The sequence below is a fragment of the Pristis pectinata genome, chromosome 24, assembly GCF_009764475.1.
Source record: "Pristis pectinata isolate sPriPec2 chromosome 24, sPriPec2.1.pri, whole genome shotgun sequence".
Classification (NCBI taxonomy): Eukaryota; Metazoa; Chordata; class Chondrichthyes; order Rhinopristiformes; family Pristidae; genus Pristis; species Pristis pectinata.
Genome location: NC_067428.1, coordinates 16,546,411 through 16,571,145, shown reverse-complemented (window position 1 = coordinate 16,571,145; position 24,735 = coordinate 16,546,411). Strand labels below are relative to the sequence as shown.

At 44.1% G+C, this 24,735-nt stretch overlaps 1 protein-coding gene across 2 annotated transcripts; it reads right to left on the bottom strand.

Annotated features, from left to right (window-relative positions):
• Positions 1-939: 939 nt before the first annotated feature.
• On the bottom strand, positions 940-23,230 carry LOC127582476 (kelch-like ECH-associated protein 1A). 2 transcript variants are annotated; one of them, XM_052037770.1, is made up of 7 exons: positions 22,822-23,230; positions 15,217-15,266; positions 11,364-12,583; positions 8,743-9,419; positions 4,385-4,590; positions 3,641-3,817; positions 940-2,011 (listed from the first exon to the last, which is right to left on the bottom strand). In XM_052037770.1, the coding sequence occupies exons 3-7, from the start codon at positions 11,928-11,930 to the stop codon at positions 1,818-1,820; spliced, it is 1,821 nt and encodes a 606-aa protein (XP_051893730.1). In that variant the 5' UTR covers positions 11,931-12,583; positions 15,217-15,266; positions 22,822-23,230; the 3' UTR covers positions 940-1,817. The 2 variants fall into 2 exon arrangements, with proteins under 2 accessions (XP_051893730.1, XP_051893729.1); XM_052037769.1 differs by having other exon boundaries at positions 15,224-15,266.
• Between the last annotated feature and the right edge of the window lie 1,505 nt (positions 23,231-24,735).

Below are 24,735 nucleotides of genomic sequence, written 5' to 3'. Positions count from 1 at the left end.
TGGATTCCCATTCCCCCCTGCCAATATTAGTTTAAACCCACTAATGAGAGGCTTTGTTATCCAGGAGCCAGTGCAGATCAGCGGATGAGCGAACAGAACTTGGGGCAAGTTGGGACACAGGCGGGAGAATTTTGGAAATTCCACACATTAACTGAGGCTCCTACATTGTGTGGTACAATGTGTTTCTTAACCACTCACAATTCAGTTTAGGAGATTTAAATAAGGCCCCAATTTGGGAATCACTCTGGTAATTCCTTGATTTAAGGATTTTAAAATGTTCAGACTACACGAGACAGGCTGGAAAGATTAAATCACAAAAACTCTCAGAGGCAATCAGACAACAAACCAGTGCTGAGAGAGAGAGCGCCAGGTATCGCAATGCTGGTCTGGACCTGGGTGTGTCTGGGGCCAGTTTAACTACCCTTCACCTCTGCTAGTGGGGTCCGCCACATTTTGTGGGGATCCTTGAAACTGACCCCTCACATTGCTATTGCCAGTCTCTTGGCAGCCATCAGGCACCCTCATTGTTTAAAATGGCAATGGGATCAGGGTCAGCTTCATATATTGCACTTAAAGTGGTAATGCATCTTAAAAGGGACATTCCTCTTCTAACACAGCACTCCAGATTATTTTACTCTTCACAATACAAGGTGCCACACTTCGCTGAACTATGGGTCCCACAGGCACCAAACTACTCTCGCCAGGACATGAGTTTCATTGCCAGTTCTTCCAAGATCCAATATCATGACAACACTCATTCCTACACAATGAATTGCCATTGGAGAAGAACCCAGATGCTAGCCAGGGCTTGTGTCCCAGGATGGCTTGGTGTCATTGGGGGGGGGGGGGGGGGGGGGGGGGTGGAAGAGAGAGAAGGAAGGTGTAAAGGCATGGGCCAGTGCACAGACAAGTTTTGTGTAATGGTTTATTATTGAACTGTTGAGAATTTTCTACAAGAAATATAACTTATATATCTGAAGTAATGTACAGCTATCAACAGTATTTACATTGAGATTGTCAGCAGGGTACCCTCACCAAATTCAGAGAGGGCTCAACAGGACAGATAAGGGGAGGATGAACTAGGGGTCAGTCTCAAAATGAGGGATAGGCCACGTAGGGCTGAAATGAGGATCAATTTCTTCATTCAAGGTGGCAAATACAGTAAAACTCCGACTATTCGGAAATCCTGATGGTTCGGCATCTGGCTCACTCATTCGTCCGGAGTGCAAGCCAGGGACCTGGAGTGCCAGCAGGGTGTGAAGCTGGAGCCAGGGCTGGGCACTGTGGAAAATGGGTAGGTTTGTGACCAGAACTGGGGTCAGGAGTGCTTGTGCATTTCAAGCTGAAACTCAACAGGTTCTGTCTCCCACTCTCTTCCCACTCACTGGGTTTAATGAAAAATTCATTATACAACTATGCAATATGTAAAAGTAAGTGAAGCAAAAATACACTTGGGTATTACTAAGATTATCATGCAATTGTCCTGAAAATCTTGCCTCCCATCTGGAAGATATCCCTCCAGCTCCTGTTCGAAAGGGAAAAAAAAAGACACAACGGGTCTGCAGTCATTTTCATGTCCAGAATTGATGCTTTAAAGCAGAGTTTCATTCCCTGCCAAATTTAACTTCCTGCTTTCCTGTTTATTGCAGAGCCCCAGGTCCCCAGGGCAGGCTCTTTTCTGATTTCACTCCTCTTCCTCTGCAGGTTTTGTACTGGGTGAGCTGGACAGTTTGAAACCCCAGAGTAGGGAGTAGTGTGGGATGGAGCAGAGGTGGTGGGGGGGGGGGGATAACCACCTCCAGACATTTTCTGCAACATCAACCAGGAATGAGGGCAGGGGCGACTGCCTCCTTTGTCTGGGTGGGCGTCAGGTTCCTCGGACATGGCTCCATGGTGACAGCGACTCCCACCCCGCTTCGCCCAGTTGGCATGGTGGTCACCTCCGTCCACTCGTTCTTCTCAGGGTCGTAACACTCGACACTGTTCAAGAACCCCTCCTGGTTAAAGCCACCTGTGCCATGGGGAGAAGATGATATTTCAAATATTAATGTTTAGAAGTTGAGAAAAATTCAAGGGCCTGCTCAGTAAGAACAAGATTCCACTGGTCCAGTGGGACACTTGGGAGAAAATGCTGCCAATGCAGAAGGCCATTTGACTCATTGTATCTGTACACCTCTGCTAGAGAAATCCAGAACTAATCTCTCCCTCTTCCTCTCCGGTATCAATCCCAGACTAATCCCATGTCTTGCTCTAGCCCTTTATATTAATCTAGTTTTCTCCCCTCATAGATTAACCTCTTCGTCAACCCCTCCCTGTGCAAAATCTGCGTAAAGAAATTTCTCCCTTCTCCCTTCACTGAACTCCCTGTCACCAATGATTTTCAAGGACACTTTAAAAACTTCTGCTCCTGTGAAAATCCACCTGGTGTCCCTCCCCTCCTCGAAGCCATCATGCCAATAACCACACTCTAAAGATGAATGTTTTGTGAAAATTTAGCATTCTAGCTTAATGTTTGTGATCAACACTCCAGCAATCATTGTTGGTTTCTTATCCTGATTTCATTCACACACACACACCCCGAGGGAGTTGTGTATTGACCTGTCGGTCCTGTGTGTATACCCATCTCTCTTACAACTTCACACTTAAAGCATATCTTCAATCACATTCAGCTCTGAAGCAAGCAGGACAACACTGTTAGATTACTGCAATTCCAGCTCTCCAATTCTGGTTCTTCCTTGTTCCTGAATTTAATGGCCTCACCATTGCTGCCCATGCTCCTAAGCTCTGAAATTCTCTCCCAAATTTTCTCAGCTTCTGTTTTCTTTTAAGCCATTTCTTAAAATCCACTTCTTTAACTAAGCTTTAAGTCACTTGCCCTGATATCCTCTCATTTCCAAATCAATGTCTACTGTTTCTCTCTCCACAAAAGCTACCTGACCTGCTGAGTATTTCCAGTAACTTCCATTTTTCATTCAGATTTCCACACTCTACGGGTGTTCGCTTTTGTCCCGGTATCTCTGTGCGTGTTTGGTGTCAAATTTTGTTTCATAATTGTTCTTTTAAAGCAAGCCCAAGACATTTGATTACAACCACAGTAAAATGTCCAAGTTCTCAAGAGTATTATCAATGAGATACATTTTTGGAGTCAAACCACTGAAGGATTGGCAGGACATGGTTAACAAGAGACTATGGGAGGACATTCTGGAGCTTGGGGTACACCAATGGTGGAGCGTTGGAAACCTTGCCTCATATCTCCTTATGTGGCTTAGTATTTGCAAAGCTCCTTGAGATTAATTGTCATTTATGAAAAAAATAGGGTGTGCACCATATAGGAAAATGATGCACAATATTTAATGGAAGGAACAAGTTACTAGGGGTAAGAGTATGAGCTATATACTGAAAAGGCTGTGGGACACAGGGATTAGGGGTGCAGGTTATATAAGGAAGGTGTGCAGGTTATGAAAGGGTGGGTGTGCAGATTATATTTAATTGATTTGCTTCCACCTTGGCAGAAAGTATGTGAATGCGAGTGTATAGTGGGGTCAGAGGCCAAGTATGTCCTCCTTCCTGGGCTCTCTGGGAAATGGAGGGAGCAGGGCGATCCCATGTACCTGCTGTTGTTTATCAACAGTGCTCTTACCCAGCGTGTAAATCTTTCCCTGAAATGCAGTTATTCCCATTGCACTCCGACTGTGCTTCATACTGGCGACACACTCCCACCTATCATCTTCTATGCAGTAACGTTCAACTGACGAAATCTGCTCCCGACCATCGTAACCACCAGCAACGTAGATATAATTCCCCAGTGTGACAACACCTAAGGAGAGATGGAGAAAGATCAAAGAGAGATGGTATATAACTACCACCGCCACCCCTTCTTCTAAACTGAAGGGAATACAAGCCTGTTCTATAAAACCTGCCACATAATTCAACCCTTTCATCTGAGGTATTACTATTGGTGAATCACCCCTTGGCTGGGGTCTCCCTCCAGAGTTGTGGGGTCCCAAACCCAATGCAGTGAGTTCAGATGGGCTCTACATAACTGGTATAACTTCCATTCCACCCACAGCCTCCCCCCCAAAACACAAGATGGGCCAACATTTCATTATTCTTTTGAGTTACTTTTTGTATCCGTTGAATAGAAAATCCAGTGACAAGACTGTAATGAGAGGGGAGTTAGTGATCAAAAAAATACTGGATGCTTAAAATCTGAAATCGAAACAGAAAGCGCTTGAAATACTCAATGTCAGGCAGCATCTGCAGAGAGAGAAGTAGAGTTAATGTTCCAGGTTGATAACCTTTCACTGGGGAGTGATGGTGAGTGGAATAATTATGAAACAAGGTACCTAGCCCCACCCCCAAAATATTCTAATACGAGCCTTACCAGCTCCACTACGAACAGACCCCATCGGGGTGACTGAGCTCCATTCATCCCTCTCAGGACAGTAACATTCCACACTGTCCAATCGGTTATTCCCATCAAATCCACCAACCACGTAGAGGAGTCCATTCCACACTGCCACCCCAGCTCCTATGCGTCGTGTGCCCATTGGTGCAATATCCTTCCACTCGTTTGTTTCAGGGTCATACCTACAAGCAAAGCAGTGAGTGAATGTGAGTACACATAGTATAATCTTGACAGCAACACTAATCCCTCGACCTCAATACCTTTATGGTAAATGATCCTCCCCTCTCTCCTGACAGTCCTTCCTGTCAATGGGGGTTTGGAAATCCAGGGGAGAGGGGAATTGACCAGGACTTGCCCAAGTCCTCATCCTCCAAGTGTGAATTTTGGCCACTGAATATCATAGACTGGTCAACTGTGGAGGCACCACAGAGACCTTTTCACCCAAATCCCATGCACACATTTCTTCTGGCACTAGCAAAATAGGGACATGGATGAGACCAAAAACCAATTAACCTCAAGGACCAAATGACCAGCATCCCAAAGTTTTGGGATAGGATCCCAAAGATGGTCTGGTTATAGTCTGTCAAAATTCCACAGTTTCTGGAACTGTTCCCATGATTGGAGGTTAGCAAATGTAACTTCACAACCTAAAGGTGAGGGGAAAGGAGATGTAAATGAGAATTACAGACCCATTAGCCTAACGAAAGAAAATACCAGAACCTATAATGAAGAATGGAATTAACAGAACATCTTGAAAAGAGCAATAGGATCGAGTAGAGTCAATGTGGATTTATGAATGGAAAATCATATTTGACTAATCTTTTGGAGTTCATTGAGGACATAACGACAGCTGACTTTCATTTATCCAATATTCATGCATCAGGAATTCTAATGCAACTGGTAAAAGTTTGATTTTATGAAAATAAAACATAAACAGCAAACTTTATTCTGTGTTATGCAAAATAAGTATAAATAGACATTTTTAGTCTATTTATGTCTATGGACAAGGGCAGTGCAGTTGTCAACTGATTAGCAGCAACATCTTTGAAGATTTGGCACTTCATGCGAGCGCAATCATTCAACTGATTTAAAATAAAATCAGAAAATGCAAGAAATACTCACCTGTGGAAAGAGAAACAGTTAACCTGATAGAAGACCTTCAACCTAAAACGTTAACTGATTCTCTTCCCATAGATGCTGTCTGACCTGCTGAGTATTTCTAGCATTTCCTGCTTTTATTTTAGATTTCCAGCATCTACAGTATTTTTAATTTTCATTCATTTGATCTATTTTTGCTGTATTTTACATTTATACTGTTTAGCCTTAGTCTTACAGAATTGGAGTGCAAAACATTGTTACTAAAAGGGTAAGGATATGACATAATTTATTTAAAGGTTTATGCATAGAATAATAGTGTGCTGTATATTAATGACTTTTTTGAGCAATTCTAATACAACTGACACCCCTCATTGCCCATGGATACTGAGTAGCTGAGAGTATACTGTGGTAGAACAGATAAGATGGAACCACTGGATGTGTCCTATTTGGATTTTCAAGCTTTCAATTAGGTCCCATGCAGGTTGGTCAACAAGGTTAGCGCACATGGAGTTGGGGGTAAAAAACTGACATGGACTGAGAATTTGTTATAGGACAGCAAGCAAACAGTGGGAGTAAACAAATCTTTCTCAGGGTAGCATTGATTAGGGCACCTGCTATTTATGATCCATTTCAGTCATTTGGTTGAGAGGGCCAAATGTCACATTTGTTGACAATAGGTGAGTAGGGAGGAGGATATAAGGAGGGTTCACGGTAGGTAAGGACGTGCCACATGACATATGGAAAAATGTTAAATTATCTACTTTGGAGCACTAAAAGAAACACAGTGTATTACTTAAACAGTGAAAGACTGAAAATGTTGAAGTCCAAAGGGATCTGATTGTTCCTGTACACAACTCACAGAAAGCCAATATGCAAGTTCAATAAGTGGTTTGATAGGCAAATGGCACTTTAGCCTTTTAACAAGAGGTTTGAATACAAGAGTAAGGAAATCTTACTGCAACTGTGTAGGACATTGCTGAGATCACATTGGGACTGGTGTGTACAGTTTTGGTCTCCTCACATAAAATATATATTTGCGATGGAGGGAATGCAGGGAAGATTCATTAAACTGGTTCACTGGATGGTGGGTTTCCCCTATGAGGAGTGATTGAATAGGCAAGGCCTATACATTCTAGTTCTTTAGAATAAAACTATTACAGAAATAACAGGGTGGATGCAAAGAAGACACTTCCTCTGATTGAGAAGTCTAGAAAATAGTCAATATTCTCAGAATTAGGAGAAAGCCATTTCAGACCAAGATGGAAAATATTTCTTCACTCAGAGGGTGGAAAGTCTTTAGAATTCTCTACGCCCGGGGGCTGCAGAGGCTCAGTCATGGAGTTCATTCAAAACAGATCAATAGATTTCTGGACATCGAGGGAATTGTGGGATTTGGGAATAGTGCAGGAAAATGCTGTTGAGGTAGAAGATCAGCATGATGTTGGTCAATGGCAAAGCAGGCTCAAAGGACCAAATAACCTACTCTATTGGCTCTTACTTATGTTCCTTAAAGTGGCAATGAACAGCCCATTCATGCTTCACATAGTGTAGCTGAGCCCAGCTCTTAGATCCTGGACAGTACCAGAGATGGGAACATACCATCAGGAAGTGGTCATTCATCCATCAAGCTTACTTCACCATTCAAATGGAACAAGTGTGATCTGTATCATAACTTTATTGGTTCTGAAGTCTTATTATCCTCACCCAACAAAACTTGATCGAGCTCAGTTTCAATATTTTTCAATCAATCCCCCCAACCTCAAGTTCTCCAACCAGAATAGCTCCTCTCCGTACATAATCAACTCTCTGTACGTAACTCACTACAACTGTAATCATCCCTTAATCCAAGAGGAATAATATAGTCCCTGCAACTTGTCCTCATCGTTCAACCTCTTCAGCCTATTTGCATTCTGGTGAATCCAGCCTACTCCTTCTCCAGGACTAATCTCCTTCTTGTGTGCAGTGCCCAGGCAGAACTCAGATCCACTTTCATCACTGCTCTGTGGAACTGTAACACGACTTCCATCCCCCTTGATGTAGAAATGAACATTTCATTAGACTTTTTTTTGGTAATTATCTATGAGCTTTTGGTAATTTTTCCACATGGACCTTTAAATCTTGTTGCTCCTACCTGCTTCTCACCGCTTAGAAGACACAATGATGGTTCACACTTTCTCAATTTCACAGAACTGTTACAACACAGAAAGAGGCTCCTAATGCTGTGATCCCATCAGTATCCCTCCCCTACTCTTTCCCTACATATTGCAAATTATTCTCTCAAGCGTCTATCCAAATGCCTTCTGAAACCATTGATTGATATTACTTTCACCACCTCTACAAGGTAGCAAGTTCCACATCATCTCTTGGTGTGTAAAAAAATTTTGCCTCACATCTCCTTATCTTTTGCCCCAAATTTTACCTCTGTGCCTTCTGGTCTTTGAACAATCTGCTAGTAGGATCAACTTCTTAATACAAGTCAGGCACGGTTTGTACTCCAGCTCCAGAGCTTGGTCCTCTGTTGGTCCACAAACCATGCTGTGGACCAAGCTTGATAGACAACCTGCTGGTTTTGTGTGTAAGTTCTGTATTTTTGCAGCCAAATGAAAATTAACCTTCTCACTTTAATTTGTGAAAATTGCAATTCTTACCTTTCAGAATGTTTGCTATTCTTAATTTCCTTTACTTATACCTGCTCTTGTAAACACTAATATTAACAGACGACAGAGCTCCTTCACATCTGTTATGGCATTTACAGAAATTATGTTCAAAGAAATCTCCGATTACGAACCACGGTTAATTCTCGATGCCTCATTGGAATATTTCTATTTACATGTTTGATGATTAAATATATATTCAAATACTTCATGATCTTATAAAAATATTTTGGCTTTATCAATTGATATATAAAAAAATCACCTTTGAAATCTTACATTAGTGTTGCTGCTCTCATTCTCATGTTCACATTTGATAACTTTATCACAAGGCATAGTAGGTTAGATAGATACCTGATGGTTGGCATAGACGTGGTAGACAGAGACCCGTTTCAGTGCTAAATGTCTCTAAACAATGCCTTCGTATCTACACTATTGTGCCATGAGGTGGGGGGGGTGGGGGGTGGGATTTACTTGGGCCCTCCTCACCCAGTCCCTCAGCTCATCCACTGGGCCATTCACTCCATTAACACTGCCTACTGCCAGTCTATGCCTGTGGCTCCCAGTCCCTGGATGGTCACTTACTTCTCTGCACTTTGGTGGTGCAAGGAGCCATAGGAGCCACCAACAGCATAAATGACTCCATCGATCACCCCAACTCCCACCCGGTTCCTGGGCACACTCATGGGTGCCCGTTGGGTCCACTTGTTGGTCAATGGGTTGTAGCAGTCCAGAGTGTTCATGTCCACATTCTCACCCTGTGAGTTATTCCTGCCACCTATTGTGTAAAAGAGCCCCAGTACCACACAGGTGCCTGTCCCGCTCCGTGGCACTGGCATATCTGCCAATTTCAGCCACTGTCCTGTCCTGGGACTGAATGCTTCCATGTTGGGCACAGAACGGTGCCAATAGCCACCAGCCACGTAGATCAGCTTGTTCCCCCTCTGCTTGACTGGTGGCAGCTGTTTACGTAGATTCATCTCTTGGAAGATCTTGGAGAGGAAATCCCGGCACAGATTGAGCTTGTCCAGGATCGGGCACACTTGCAGCTGGTGCTTGAGGAAGCGGAGGGGCAAGGCATAGATCTGCAGGGCATTAAGGAGGGCGTGGAAGTACTGTGCTCGCCCCTCCAGATCCCAACGCACCCACTCCATACACGCCTTGTAGACCTCAGTCTCGCATAGCACGTTCAGCTGATCCTGACTGACGAGATCCAGGAGCTGGCAGTGCGTCAGATTAAAGAATTCCTCCTCCTTGATCACCTGATGAAGACAAAGCAGAGCTCAGGGCAGAGTCTGGGATGGCACTGCAGTCAGGGCAGGGACGTAACGAGTCCAAGGGAGGCGCGGTTAGGGTGTGGTGCAGAGTGGAAGAGTGAAACATGGTCATAATGCAAGTGAGAGAAACAGAGTGGATGGTGCAAGGGAAAAAGAGAGAGATTTAATGATGTGTATTTAGACTTGGAAAACATGATGTTTGATAAAGTAGCACATTATAGACTTTAACAAAACTGAAGGGCAAGAATTTAAAGGGGCTGTAGCTCTGACACAGAATTGACTAAGTTATAGGTAGGAGAGGACAGATTGCACAGTTATTTCATAGACTAGATGGAAGTATACACTGGTCTTCCCAAGGGTTGGTACTTGTGGTACGCCCTAAAGGTTGGTGAATTGGACCAATGGGTTAGCAAACTGGACTTTGGTATACGGAACACTTAATAGTTTGCAGATGATACAAAATATTTACAGCAAAGCAGACATGTTGGCATTTCTGCACTACACAAGCTCTCCTTTGCCCACACCCTCCCCAAATCATCATATCTTTTTCTGTGGTTTTGTTTTTAAACCCATTGTTTATCCAGCTTTCCTTTAAACACACTTTTGCTTTTTACCTCAACCAGTGTCTGTGGGATTGAGTTACCGCTCCAAGGAAACAATTTCCTGCAGAATTTGTTTTTGGACCATCCTGTACTGATGGCCTCCGTTTGCGGTCTCTGCCACAAGGGAAAAACATCTCATTGTGGACCCCATCACATCAGGTCTCAGTCTTCTCTGCTCTAGGGAAGGGAACCATGGTATGTTTGATTGCCCCAGACAAGTAAAGTCTCCGAGTTCTGGAATCATTTGTTTCTTACATGTTCTCTTGTGCCACTGTATCCTTTTTTTAAACATGGAAACCAGAAATGTGCATGCTGCACAAGTCTGATAATAACAGCTAACTGCCATCCCTCCAGAACCTCAGCACTTTGGCTTATTTTTAATTGTTAGCCTGCATCATTACATTGTGAAGGATCTGGGCGCACACAATCATTTAGACCCTCATTTTCTCCTAACAAAATGTACCATTAATTTCTTCCACTACTTTATCACTGCCCTCTTCAATACCAACCACATGCCCCATTCGACATCATCTGGAAATTACGAAATTGCATTCCCAACTCTCAAGTCCAAATTATTAATGTAAATAGCGAACCAAAGTGGCTCCAGCACCCATCCCTGTGGTCATCATTTGCCTCTCTAAGTAACAACTGCTGATCCTGTTCTTTTCTGCATCCTGCTTCTTATCCAGGTTCCAATCCTTGTTGTGAGTTACTGTGTTGTGCCTTAAAGGCTTTTTGGAAATCCAAATATTACATTTACTATTTTACCCTAGAAATGAGGTTGAACTGAATGAGACTGATCAAGCACAATGTTATTTGAAATGTACTGATCATTTTTAGTATATTTTCAATTTCTAGATGTCACTCTACTGCACCTTTGATTAAGGATTCCATTATCTTTCCTATCAGTGCATTAAGATGACTGGTCTATGGTTCCTTGGAATTCCCTCTACTAAATGCAGAAACAAAAGGACATGAAAGTCAAATGTAATTAATCACAAAGGAACACACTTCCAGGGAACGACTGGTGAAATGGGCAGACAAATGACAGGAACAGTTTAATAGAGAAGTAGGAAGCCAATTAGGGCTGATGACTTTGGTGTGGGGTTTGAGGCCAGACCAGCAACAGCCCCACAGGGCGACAATGTAATTGGTAAGTTGACCTATCCCCAGGAACTGTGGTTCAACAAGGATTTCTGTTTACATTTTTCTTTTCAGGATTGTGGTAAGGCTCACAATTATTGCCCAACCCTACTTGCCCTTGAGTTGGTAATGGGAAACCAGCAGCTTGTATAACAGCAGCTATTCCCACATTTGCCAAGTTTACCTCAGTGAAGTGTATGTTGATGTATTCCTTGGCCTTCAGGTGGAGCTTGGTGCAGCCAATCTGCTCGGCAAAGTGGCAGATGCCGATGACATTGGATGAGTCCATGTTCTTGACCAGAAAGTCAGAGCAGGCATTGATCACACCCTCCACTTGGTACATGCTGCTGGCCAGCATCAGCTGCTGCACGCACTGCTCATCCACTGAGACCAAGGAGGTGTAGGCAAACTCAATGAGGCACTCCATCACCCTGGGCTCAATGCCCTCCAGCTTCACCTCTGAAGCCTGGTGCTCCTGCAGGTTGCTGGTGAACATGGCCCTGAAGACAGGGCTGCTGGCGGCCAGGACAAGCCGGTGAGCGGCAAACACTTGCTCCTTCCCGTTGTGGATCACACGCACCATCACGTCACAAAGCTGCTTGTCCCGCCTCAGATCACACATCACAGCCAACGCCTGGCAAGAGTGGCACCCCAGAGTATGATCTATGTGCCCGTGCCTCTTCAATGATGGGGCATCAACCGGTGCCATATTAACCAACCGCCTGGTGTCTCTCCTCCTGGAGCAGAACATTTATTTAACTAGGATCTCTGTTTCCTCCACTTCTTCCAGTTTTATGGGAGCTTTCTTTTACCAGGTCTCAGGTCATGGTCCTGGTACTGAGCATCCTGTCAACTCGATCCTTCCTGCCCACTCGGGGTGTCAGGCCAACAGAGTCAGTCGTTTATCCAAGGTTCTTCCTTTCCAGTTCTGGGAATGAGATTCTCCCTCACGGCTACAGTAGCTCAGTTTTTGTGCAGGGGAAGGCACACAGGAAGGTCAATGCAGTCAGGGTGTTGTGACAAATTCCTCAGGATTAAATGGATCAATGAGCAAACTTGGACCAATTGAAATTTTGAGATTCAGAGATTCAGTCCCTAGATACTGATCTCAATTCCATTTGTAGATTTGGAGACCAGTATCACACTAACTTCTCATATTCTCATTGACTGAGTGGAATGCAAGAGAGTCTGTGGAACATGGTAATGTTTGGCACAGGTCTCGGCTGATGGAGCAGAAATGATCAGACTGCAACCTTTTACTTTCAGTAACGACTCATTCCTCTGCAGTGGTTCACTCCTCTGTGCAGACCCGATGGCAAAAGGACGGAGAAGGAGATGGCCTCCCCAGTTAAAGTGTATATTCTCCAAACCGAGCAGCTATAATGGAATCCTCCACAGACAGCACTGTACATAGAGGGAAAAGATCTGACATCAGTCCATCACATGCAACATAACGTTGATAAATTTTAAAAATGCACAGTCAGTGCTGGAACCCTCAGTGCCGGAACCCTCAGTGCCTGATACACACACACACAGTCAGTGCAGGGATCCTCAGTGCCTGATATTCACACACACACGTCAGTGCTGGGACCCTCAGTGCCTGATACACACACACACAATCAGTGCTGGGACCCTTGGGTAAATGGTGTTTTGACAAATTTATTAGAGTTGTTAAAGAATGCAACAAGCTGAGCCAATAGAGGGAACCTGTAGAGTAGTTGCATTACCAGAAGGCATTTGAGAAGGTGCCACACAAAAGACTGATGCACAAGAGCTCATGGTATGAGGGAAGTGTGTTATGCAAACTGAAAACAGATTATCACGTAGAACACGGAGAGTTGGAATAAATGGGTCTTTCTTAGGCTGCGAGGATGTAATTTGTGGAATTCCCCAACAATCGGTCCATAGCCTTTAATTGTTTACTAATTGACCTGGAGGAGGTGGCAGAGTGTAAGGTAACCAAATTTGTCAATGGCATGAAAATAAGTGGAGGGCATGTTGCAATGAGAATATTTGACTCTGCAACAGGATACAGATAGGTTGAAATGAGTGGGAGAAAACTTGGCAAATGGAGTTTAACGTGGGAAGGTGTGAAGTTACAAGTAGAGTAGGATCATCCCCATGATAGGTTAGGTGAGTGGGGGGACAACAGTTACTCAGTAAATTGAAGGATCACCTGCTGAATCCTAAACTGTACCAAGCAACCACAAGACCCAGTGACAAAAACCAGATCACGCTGGAAACACTCAGGTCAGGCAAGGTTTCAGTTGATGACTTTGCATCAGGACTTCAGGACCTCGTACTGGGCTGTGAATGGCTCCCCTGTATGGTGAGCTCCTGTTGCATGAAGGAAGACTTGGATATAAATGTACTTAGGCTGATAATTGAGAGTAACACAGGGATCAGTTTAAGTGCTGGGCACATTCCTTGCCAGTTAGGTTGCAGCCTGAAGGCTACAAAAGGAAACAGAGGCTAAAAGTGATACAATCAACAGGGAAAGCTAATACCTCCAATAGACTATTCCAATGCACCCCTGACCTCCCTCCCGCTACCTCTCGAGATCATCAAATCTCTGCTGCCTATGTTGCAAGTTGCATTGAGTCATTCACCCATCATCCAGACACACCAACTCACATTTAAACATGCCTCGATACTAAAACTTGTGCTCTCATTTTCAGATCTTTCTATGGCTTTACCTCCTCCTCATCTCTCCATTTCCCTCCAGCACCTTTGCTTCTGCACTCTCCCAGTTTGACCTTCAGCTCACCTCTGATTTCCATCATTCTTCTGTTGACAGTGGTGCCATCAGTTGCCACAGCCCCAAGCTTTGGATTCTGTCCCTAAACATCATCTTCTATTAAGAGGCATTTAAAGCCTTCCAACCATCTGCCCTCATGTCTGGTTATGTGGCCTGGCCCACTGGGTATTGATTGTGACAACTATGCCACTCTAAAGGTGCAGGATAAATGCAAATTGTTGTGATAGCTGAAAGCCCAGCCAATCATAATGGGGATGTGTGGAAAAACAGAATTGGAGAAGATCCGACATCCAAGATTTGTCAGTGGAAAGCTGTAGAACAATCCCAGTGTACCTTCCAGGCTATATCAAAAGATCCAACTGGATTTTGTGCTGTGTCTGAAATGGGACTTCTGGGAGCACTGAATTATTACAAAACAAGAGGCCATTCAGCATTGAATCTATGCCCAGCAGATCAATCCCATTCCCTGCTTTTTCATAAACCCCCAAGAAGTACTCTCTCCCAAGTGCCTATCCTCCTCACATTCTCCTCTTTATTTTGGCCAAGATCTTAAATCTAACCCCTGATCAATGGGAACAGCTTCCCTCTACCATATCCAAACCAGTCACTGCTTGTACACGTCTATCAGAAAAGGGAAAAAACCCTGCAGAAGCTGGAAATCCGAAATAGAAAATGGAAGATGGTGGACATGTGACAGCTGATTTAGGCATAGGAAGATCCACAAATAATAATAATAATAATAATGATGATGTGATAATGACCAATTAATCTGTTTTACTGATGTTGACTGAGGACCAGGACAATGGGGAGAGTTCAAAAAGCAAAAAAACTGCAGACAAGCAGAAAATGCAGCAGGTCAAGCAGTATCTTTGAAGAGAAGATCAAAGTTAATGCTTCAGATTAGTGGCCAGAACTATGAGTCGGCCCAAAACATTGACTGTTTATTTCCCTCCATAGATGCTGCCTGACCTGCTGAGTTCCTCCAGCACTTTTTGTGTATTGCTCCAGATTCCAGCATCTGCAGAATTTCTTGTCTTCCAGAGTTAGATACCAAACAGGTTTTAATTTGCAAAACTGAGGAAAGGTGGGAGGGTGGAGAGAACAAAAGACAAAGCCTGTGATAGGAAGACCAAGGGAGAGTGAATGACGGTGCCAGCTGAGAGGACAGAGGTGAAGGCTTGTCAATCACAGTTGATCATTCTGGAGGAGACAGAAATAGGAGATGAATGAATGCAGGGGAAAGGGGAAAATACTGGAACAGTAAGATACGAAACACCACCTTTTACCTCCACTTTCCAGTAACTGCAATTCCCAGCAGGGCAGCAGCATCTGTGGAGAGAGAGAAACATCACACATCAGTAACTGTTCATCGGAACAGGACAGTTCCAATACAAGCCGAAAGGGTAATTATTTAAAGAGAATTCATTGTGGAATCCTGGGGTCCGTACAGTGCTGTTTGTTGACCTTATCTTAGACTTCATCAGAACAGCACAAGAGGCAAAGACAAAGAGGTCATGGGATGGAGAATTAAAGTGACGTGAAGTTCAGCAACCACTCTTGCAGAGTGAGTGGGGGTATTCTCCAACATGCCAGTTGGATGTGCATTTGATTTCCCCAATGCAGAGGAGACCAGACTTTGAGCACTGAATGCAGTAAACTTAAACATACTAAATCACCTCTCAACCTTTGCTCCTTCAAATTCCAATTGAGAGAGAATTCTACAGAGCTAAGCAAACTGACACACAAACAGAACATTGGAGAACTTGTAAACAGTCATTGAGCCTTTACTTATTGCCACAGTTTGGTGGCACACACTGGGAGTTCCCAACCACCAAGTAGGCTGGAATCAACTAAATGGGAACACACCTACCTCAGCTGTACAAGAGGAGCTGCAAACATTGAAATAACAAAGCTGGTACAAGCAATGCATGCATGGATCAGCTCAGGGTATTCCTCAATGTATAATGCATAGCTGTAGAAATGATGTTCCCTTTTGTCAAGGTCCCTCCCTCTTCAGTTTATCTTTTCATGCTGCTCAAGTCACACGATCAGTGCTAATAAAGCAATTGCCTAGGTTTTTTGATTAGTCACTGCTCATCAGCAATAGTGGATTTCTGATGGTGGTTAACACTTTCAACTCTACACCCGAGTGATTGCAAAACTGGACAAAGTCTTCAAAACTTGACAGGGTAGAGCTATTCCCAATCAGGCTGCTTAGTACAATTAAAAAAAAGTGTTATATCTGTTACTGATCCACGGGACACAGGGCTAACAGCCACTGACTCCCCCAAAGCACAACTCTCTAGTAATGCCAAGCGTGTAATCCAGACTGATCCTATCAATGCCATCTGTGCCAGAGTTACACTTTTCTTTTGTATGAGACTTTCAATCATTACCGTTTCAGGGTAAAAAAATCCCACACCACCATTTCATGCAAACACAGGAAGGTTTACTGGGTGTTCCACATCGATATTTATCTCACAGATTTTCTAGTCATTTACAATTTCCAGTTATATGGGATCTTGCTGCATGTAAAAAGATTGATGTATTTCCTACATTCTAAAAAAAAACTTCTTGGCTCCAATACATTTTGGGACATACTGGGGTTATAAAGGGCACTATAGAAATGCAACTCTCCTTACCTCAAGGAAGTAGTTAGCAATTGCCATTTAAAGTTTCAATCCTGTTAAAAAGAGTTGAAGAGGCAAATCCTTTGAATTCCTTGAACTGGTTCTTATTACACATGTTAAGCAAATAATTGCTTTTTAAATACTTCTCAATGTCCAAGCCTCTTTGTCTAGCCACTCTCTATGTTTTCGTCTAGGTGAGCTCTACATTGTCAATGCCTCTGTTGCAATCAGAAGATGCCCGTTGCTTACACCCAACACCAACCCTCAAACACAAAAGTGGCATACAGTCATGACTTTGAACAGTCATTGTGCAGAACAGACACTTTAATGTGAAGGAGTGCCAAGGAAATACTGTGCTAAATCTAATAATAATTAATAACAGAGCATTGGTTTAAAGGTGTGAGGGGAATGATTTAAAGGGGAATTGGAGGGGCAAGCCCCCCCCTCCACCCCACACCACACACACACACAGCGTGGCAGGCTTACAGAACGAGCTTCTAGAGATGGTGGTAGAGGTGGGTACAATTATAAAGTTTAAGAGATTTTTGGACAGGTACATGGATAGGAAAGAGGGATATGGGCCAAATGTAGGCAAATGGAATTAGCATAGATAGGCATCTTGTTCAGCATGGATGAGCTGGGTCAAAGGGTCGTTTTCCATGCTGTATAGCTCTATGAATCTATAAACAATCTCTTCTTCACTTTGAATTTGTTATCTATAGAAGCTTAGCGAGCTGACTTGTATAAATGAGAAAGTATCCCGACTTGAAGAGCAAAAATCTACAGATACTGGAATAAAAATAGAAAATTCAGGCAGCATCTGTGGAGAGAGAAACAATTAAGGCTTCAGGTCAATGACCTTTCTTCAAAACTGTTTTTATGTATTCTGCGACTGACATAACCTTTTAAGGTAAACCTGGCCAAATCCTCAAGCCTGACACTCCAATGCACATCCACAGGACATCCCAAAGAACATTGCAGCAAACGAAGGACTTTTTGATGTGTTGTCACTGATAGAATGGAGGAAACGTGGAGCCAAATTGCACACAGCAAGCCGACATATGGTGATAAAGAGCACAGAATGAGTTTCAATGGCATGGATTGACAAATAATTAGCAGCCAGAACACTCAGGAGAATTCTGTTGTTCCTGCGTCAATCATTGCTCACTGGAAGATGTGGGTTAACTTCCCTCTGCAAGTCACCAGCACGAGAAGCCAGTCTGACATTCAACCACAGAGAGCTGCACTGTCAGAGGTGCCAGCATGGATGAGATGTTAAAGTTATCTGCCCTCTCAGGTTGATGCAAAAGATCCCATGGCCACTATTCAAAGATCAGGCTAATATTCATTCCTCAGCCAGTGACAATAAAACCCATCATCTGACCATCACCACTGTGCTGTTTGTGGGAGTTTGCTGTGTCCCCATTTCCTACAACAGCAGCTAAGCTTTGAAAAGTATTTCATTGGCTCTGGGACAGATGCTATGAAGGTGATGACACGAACCACCCTGCAAAACCCTCCAACTCCTTTGGCAGGGAAAAATGAACCAATGTCAGTGCCCTGTCACAGGCCAATATCCCCAGCACTGAGGCTCGAGTTACACTCAGCCAGCTCCAATGGGTGTGCATGTCAAGCAGATTTCTAAAACAGGCACTCCACTCCAAGCTCTATCATAGAACATTTCCAGAAGCACAGAGATGATGTTCAAAGGATGTTCTCCAAGCCTCATTGAAGTAATATAACAGTCACACTAAATACCAGGAATCCCTGACTACTGACCAACTACATGGAGAAGGAGCATCCAGGAAGGCACCGAGTACCTTGAATCTCTTCAAGAGCACTTGGAGGCCAAGCAACCTCAAACAACCCAACGTGTTGCCCACTCTGTGGCAGAGTCTGTGGTTCCCACAAAGGTCTCTTCAGCTACCTCAGAATTGAGTGAAACAAGTCATCTATATGCTCAAGGGACTGCCTGAGATGATACATCTGCCTCTCTTTTCTTTCTCTGCTGTGAATAGTGGCCTTTAACAATGACAGTAATTCCACTTAAAGCACCTTTAACATAGCAGAAATAACCCAGAGAGCTTCACAGAAATGATAGCAAACACCAACTGAGAAACAGTCAGGGCCTCCATTTAACCTCTCACACAAAAGACGGAGCTCTAACAGCACTGCACTCCTCCAGTACTGTACCAAGAGAGTCAAATCATTCATCCATCTCCTTCACTCTCAATCTTTGGGCTGATTTACTCTCATTCCATGGGCACCCTGAAACTCCAGGATGTCTGCCCCTCTCTCACATTCTAATTATTTCCCTCAGCTACTCCTCCCAATTCTAGAAGAAGGAGGAGTGAATTTCTACAAAATTGATCTTGTATTTATTGCTTTGTAACAAATCACTGGACAGGTTTCATTTCAACCGATCCATTCCCAAAAATACAAGGTCAAATTAGAGAGAAACTTCAGTGAGCAGAGAAGACGTTCCAGGTTTGTTTGGGTATGATGGGATGGGTGGAGGGTGGGAGGAGAGACGGCTGACCGAGACATTTCATGGTTGGCCCAAGATTCACTCACTCCAACAGCAGTGGCAGGTTTCTTTAACCAGACAGTGCAACAAGCCCAGAGCAATTTCCTAGCTTCTAAAAATACTTCGAATTTTAGGTTTCATTTTGGCATCGACACATATAGGAGGAAGGAAGCAAAGTGAGATGTGTGTTTCCACATATTTCACAACACCAGGATCCCCTTAAACACTGCACCAAGTAAAGTTAGTCACTGCAGTAATACAGGAACTGTGTCAAACAACCAATGCACACCAGGATTCTGCTGACAGCAATCAGTTGCTTTAGTGATGTCAGCTGAGGGATTACAATAGCCAAGACATATGCCAAAAAACTCACTACTCTTCATATAAATGGAGCTTTGGAAATAACGACATTTAAGAGATGGACCTGTGGGAGATGTTACCACATTGTGGCGAAATCTGGGTCACACTAATGTGGTGCCCCAAGACTCACCCGATCATGCAGATAGTTTGTGACGAGGCACTGTGCCCAACTTCAACCAGAAGTGTGGGCTGTGTGGAAATGGAAAAATTCTTGCAGTCTGACAAAAATCAGCTCGACTTCCTGGGTGACACTGTTGCTTGAATCAGAGAATTGTGGTTCATGCCCCATTCCAGTGACATTAGACTTTATTCCAGGCACACATTCCTGGAGAGACACAAGGAGTGCAACACAACCCAAACTGCCAATTTGCAGTTGAGATGTTAAGCTGAAGCCCATCTGACTCATGGTTGAAACAGATCACGCGACACTGTTTTAAAGAAAAGCAGGGGACCTCTTTCCAGATGAAGCAGTAATTCAGTGGTATCCCTCTGGTTTGGTGCTAACTACATAGTCTTGTCTACGTGGAGATAACCAAAAGCAGACTGAGTGATCCATTTGTACAATGCCTTACTTCAGTTCTCAAGGGTGATCCTGATCTTCCAGCTGTCTGCCACTTTAATCGTCCATCACACTCTGGTTTGTTTTCTATCATTATACAAGCTCAAGGAACAGTATTTAAATCTTCTATCTGGGCACATTACAGCCAGCAGGGCTCAACATTAATTCAACAATCTTAATGATCAAAACATACTAAGGCCATATTTGGAGTACTGTATGCGTTTCTGGTTGCCTTGTTATAGGAAGGACATCAGTGGTGGGGAAGTTACTGGAGGGAATTCTGAGGGACAGGATCTATCAGTATTTGGATAGACAAGGTTTGATTAAGGAGGAGTCAGCATGACTGTGCGTGGGAAGTCGTGTTTGACAAATCTTTTAGAATTCTTTGAAGAGGTAACCAAAAGGGTAGATGAGGGTAGGGTAGTCAATGTTGTCCATTTGGAAGGCCTTCGACAAGGTCCCGCATGGTAGGCTGGTCTGGAAGGTTAGGTCCCATGGAATCCAGGAAGAGATAATTAGTGGATTCAAAATTGGCTCAGAGGTAGGAAGCAGAGGGTAGTGGTTGAAGGTTGTTTCTCGGAATGGAGACTGGTGACTAGTGGTGTGTTTCAGGGGTCGGTGTTGGGACCCTTGTTATTCACTACTTATATAAATGATTTGGATGCGAATGCACAAGGCTTGATCAGCAAGTTTGCAGATGTCATGAAACTAGGAGGCGTTGTTGATGGTAAGAAAGTTATCGTAGATTACAGGGGGAATCTTGATCAGTTAGGGAAGTGGGCCGAGGAGTGGCAGATGGATTTCAATACGGGTAAGTGTGAGGTGATACATTTTAGAAAGTCAAACCAGAGCAGGACTTATACTATGAATGGCATGGCACAAGGGAGTGTAACGGAATAGAGGGACCTAGGAGTACAAGTACATAGTTCATTAAAAGTGGCATCACAGGTAGACAGGGTGGTGAAAAGACATTTAGCAAGCTGGCCTTCATCAGTCAGGGCATTGAGTTCAGGAGTTGGGACATTATGATGCAGTTGTAGTAGTTGTTGGTGAGGCCGCACTTGGAGTACCATGTACAGTTTTGGTCACCCTCTTATAGGAAAGACCTGGTTAAACTGGAGAGAGCGCAGAAAAGATTTACGAGGATGTTGCCAGGACTAGAGGGCCTGAGTTAGAAGGAAAGGTTGGCCAGTCTAGGTCTTTATTCCTTGGAATGTAGGAGAATGAGGGGTGACCTTATAGAAGTGTTTAAAATTATGAGAGGCATAAATAAGGTGGACGGTAACAGTCTTTTCCCTAGGTTAGGGAAGTCCAAAACTAAGGGGCATAGATTTAGGATAAGAAGGAAAAGATTTAAAAGGGACCTGAGGGGGGATCTTTTTCCACACAGAGGGTGGTGAGTATATGGAACGAGCTGCCAGAGGAAGTGGTTGAGGCAGGTGCAATAGTATCATTTAAGAAGCACTTGGATAGGTACATGGAGGGGAGGGGCCTGGAGGTATATTGACCAAATGCAGGAAAATGGGACTAGCTAGGTAGACAACGTGGTTGGCAAGGATTCGTTGAGCCGAAGGGCCTGTATCTGTGCTGTACAACTATGACTGTATGTTATTAAATTGGAGAGGGTGCAAAAAAGTTGTACAAGGATGTTACTGGGACTGAAGGACTTGGGTTATAAAGGGAGGCTGGATAGGCTAGGACTTTTTTTCCCTAGAGCACAGGAGGCTGAGGGGCATGGATGAGGTGAATAACCAAAGTCTTTTCCCCAGGATAGGGGGGGGGTCCAAAGGTTTAAAGTGAGTGGGGAAAGATTTAAAGGGGCTTGAAGGGCAATTTTTTCCCCACAGAGGGTGGTGCGTACATGGAATGAACTGCCAGAGGAAGTGATAGAGGTGCATACAATTATGACACTTAAAAAGGCATTTGGATAGTTACGTGGATAGAAAAGGTCTAGAGGGATATGGGCCAAATGCAGCCAAATGGCACTAGCTCAGTTAGGCAACTTGGTCAGCATGGAGGAGATGGGCCGAAGGACCCATTTCTGTGCTGTATGGCTCTACCCAATTTGTCAAAACTGTCCAATGTTAACTCACTTTTCATTCTCTCCACCAATACTGCTTGACAGCCAGGTATTTGCAGCATTCCAGATTTCCAGCAACAGTTCCACCGTTCCAGCATTTTGTGTTTCCTACCCCCTCTTAGTTCTTTTCAATTCTTCTCAAGACAGACCAGCTGGACCTAATAAGCCTTCAGCACCCTCTCTCATCAGAAACACAACTTGGCTTCTCTCCCATCACAGACGTTCCCCCTTTGCTCTCTCCGCACTTGGTAAATTGGTTTATTATCGTCACAAGTACCAAGGTACAGTGAAGAACTGTTTTACATGCCATCCGTACAGATCATTTCATTACAACTGTGCACCAAGGTAGTACTTCCCTCTTCTCGAACTTAAAACATGCCCATTTTCCAACTTTTTCCGGTGGTTCTGATGACAAGTAATTGAGCCAAAACCTTAATTCCAATTCTCTCTCCACAGATGTTCTGGACCTTATGAGTATTTCCAACGTTTTGTGTTAGATTTCCAGCATCTGTAGTTTTTCACTTTTCCAACTCTCTAAGTGTACTGGCTCTCAACAGCATCAATTGAAACCATTATCTGGTCATTGTCCTATTGCTCTTTGGGATCTTCCTGTGCCCAATTTGGCGGTCGACTTTCCCCACAACCTTCCCTTCCAACAACTCTTCCTTGGCTGCAAGGAACCCTGGATTGTCCGAAACGCTGTAGAAATGCAAATCTGACTTTCTTACCCGAAATAACGAGAGCCCGACAGACTCAAATCCTCCCGGTCTCTTCTGCCGGCGAACGATGAGTCGAATCCGGCGTCCGCCCTTCAATACCTCATTCTGAGCGCTTGTTCCTGCGAGGTTATCCAACTGCGGGAGGCTCACAGCTTCTGGTCCTCTCTCTCCACACACACACACACGTTCCAAACTGGAACTCGGTGACCTGACAGCAGTCAAAGTATTGAGCTCAATGCACTGGGTCAAGCAGCAAGCTACTGATATTACTCAGCACCGCGATCTATCCTGGCCTGACCCACAAATGCATTCACTCATTGAACTGATAACCTAACCCAGCACACTACCCCTAACCCTGCCCTACCTCAGACCCTCAGCAGTAGCCTGCGTTTGATGTATGGCCACACAGAGCCGATTTGCCTGGGCGCCACAGGTCGAGGGTGTGACTGGGTTGTGTTCCGTCCAATGGGGAGTCCCTGAGACCGCCGGCCTCCTCCCGAATTAGTTGCATTTTTCCAGGCATCAGCATGACTCTGCATTTTGCCGTGTGCTTCTGGTTGACAGGAACCGGTCTTACTGGGAAAGGCAAACTGGCACTCAGCAGGAAATGAAGTCGAGACCTGCATTCCTCTAGCGCCTATCAGCACCTCCGGACCGCACAGAGAGTTCCAAACACACATACTTCGAAGGTGTCACAGGTGGGAAACGGTGTCAACTTGCACACAGCAGCATCCCACAGACCGTGAGAAGGCCCAGATAAACGGCCTTAGAGTCATAGCGGGTTACAGCCAAGAAACAGGCCATTCGGTCCATCGAGTCCGTACAGAGCATCAACCAGCTATTTACATTAATCCCTTTTTGTTTTTATTCTCCCTGTTTTCCTCATCAACTCCAGGCATATTCTATCACACCCACACACGAGGGGCAATTTACAGTAGCCAATTAACCCACCAACACGCATGTCTTCGGGTTATGCGAGGAAACCGGCGCATCCAGAGGAATCACATGTGGTTACAGGAAGAACGTTCAAACTTTTGTGATGTTCAGGGATATATACTGAACCAAAAAACTGGGGGCGAGCTCTCCAATCTTAATAATAGAGCATACACAGATTTTGGGGAGGGGTTAAACAGAGTTTTGATCATATGTCTCCTGTGAAAGGCAACAGCTTTGGCAGTGCAGCACCCCCCACAGTATTGCACTGCAGCCTGGTCAGGTCACTGAAGTGGAGACTTGCACCTTCTCCCTGAGGTAAAATTTGCAATACACAATGAGCCACAGCTAACACTCAATCACCCACTGCAGGACAGTAAGCAGAAAGAGGAGGCAAGGGGAACAGTTCAGAGTGACAGACGCTGCAAGCTGGTACCCCACAAAGCTGCAACAACTGTAGACAACCATTCATGTGAGTGCATTTGTCTTATAGTGCAGGAGCTCTGTCTGAGGAAACATTCAAGCAAAGCTCTATTTGTCAATTGGGATCTGGTATTTTGAAGGTTGGGGAGCTCTCCCCAGTGCCTGGTGCAATATTTATACCAAAAACAACATAATTAAGACTGATTATTTGCTCCTTTTCACCTATCTTATGGGATCTTGCTGTCTATGTCAGTAAAGGCCAAACAGACTGGGTTGTTTTCTCTTGAAAGAAGGGGAGGATTGATCTAACAGAGATTTTGATAGAATAAGCAGAGAATGAGTGTTCTGACATGGGAGTCAGAGGGAAGCAATGTAATGCAATTACTAAACGATCCAAGCAGGATTTCAGGAGGATCTTTTCTCCCCAGAGAGCAGGGTGAATGTTGACCACTCCTATAGGGAATGGACAAGGTTAGTGGCAGAGATGCACTTAAGGGAAGGATGGATTTGTAGAAAAGGGTGATGAAGGATCTTTGAGCTGAAAAGTTAACTGTTTCTCTTTCCACA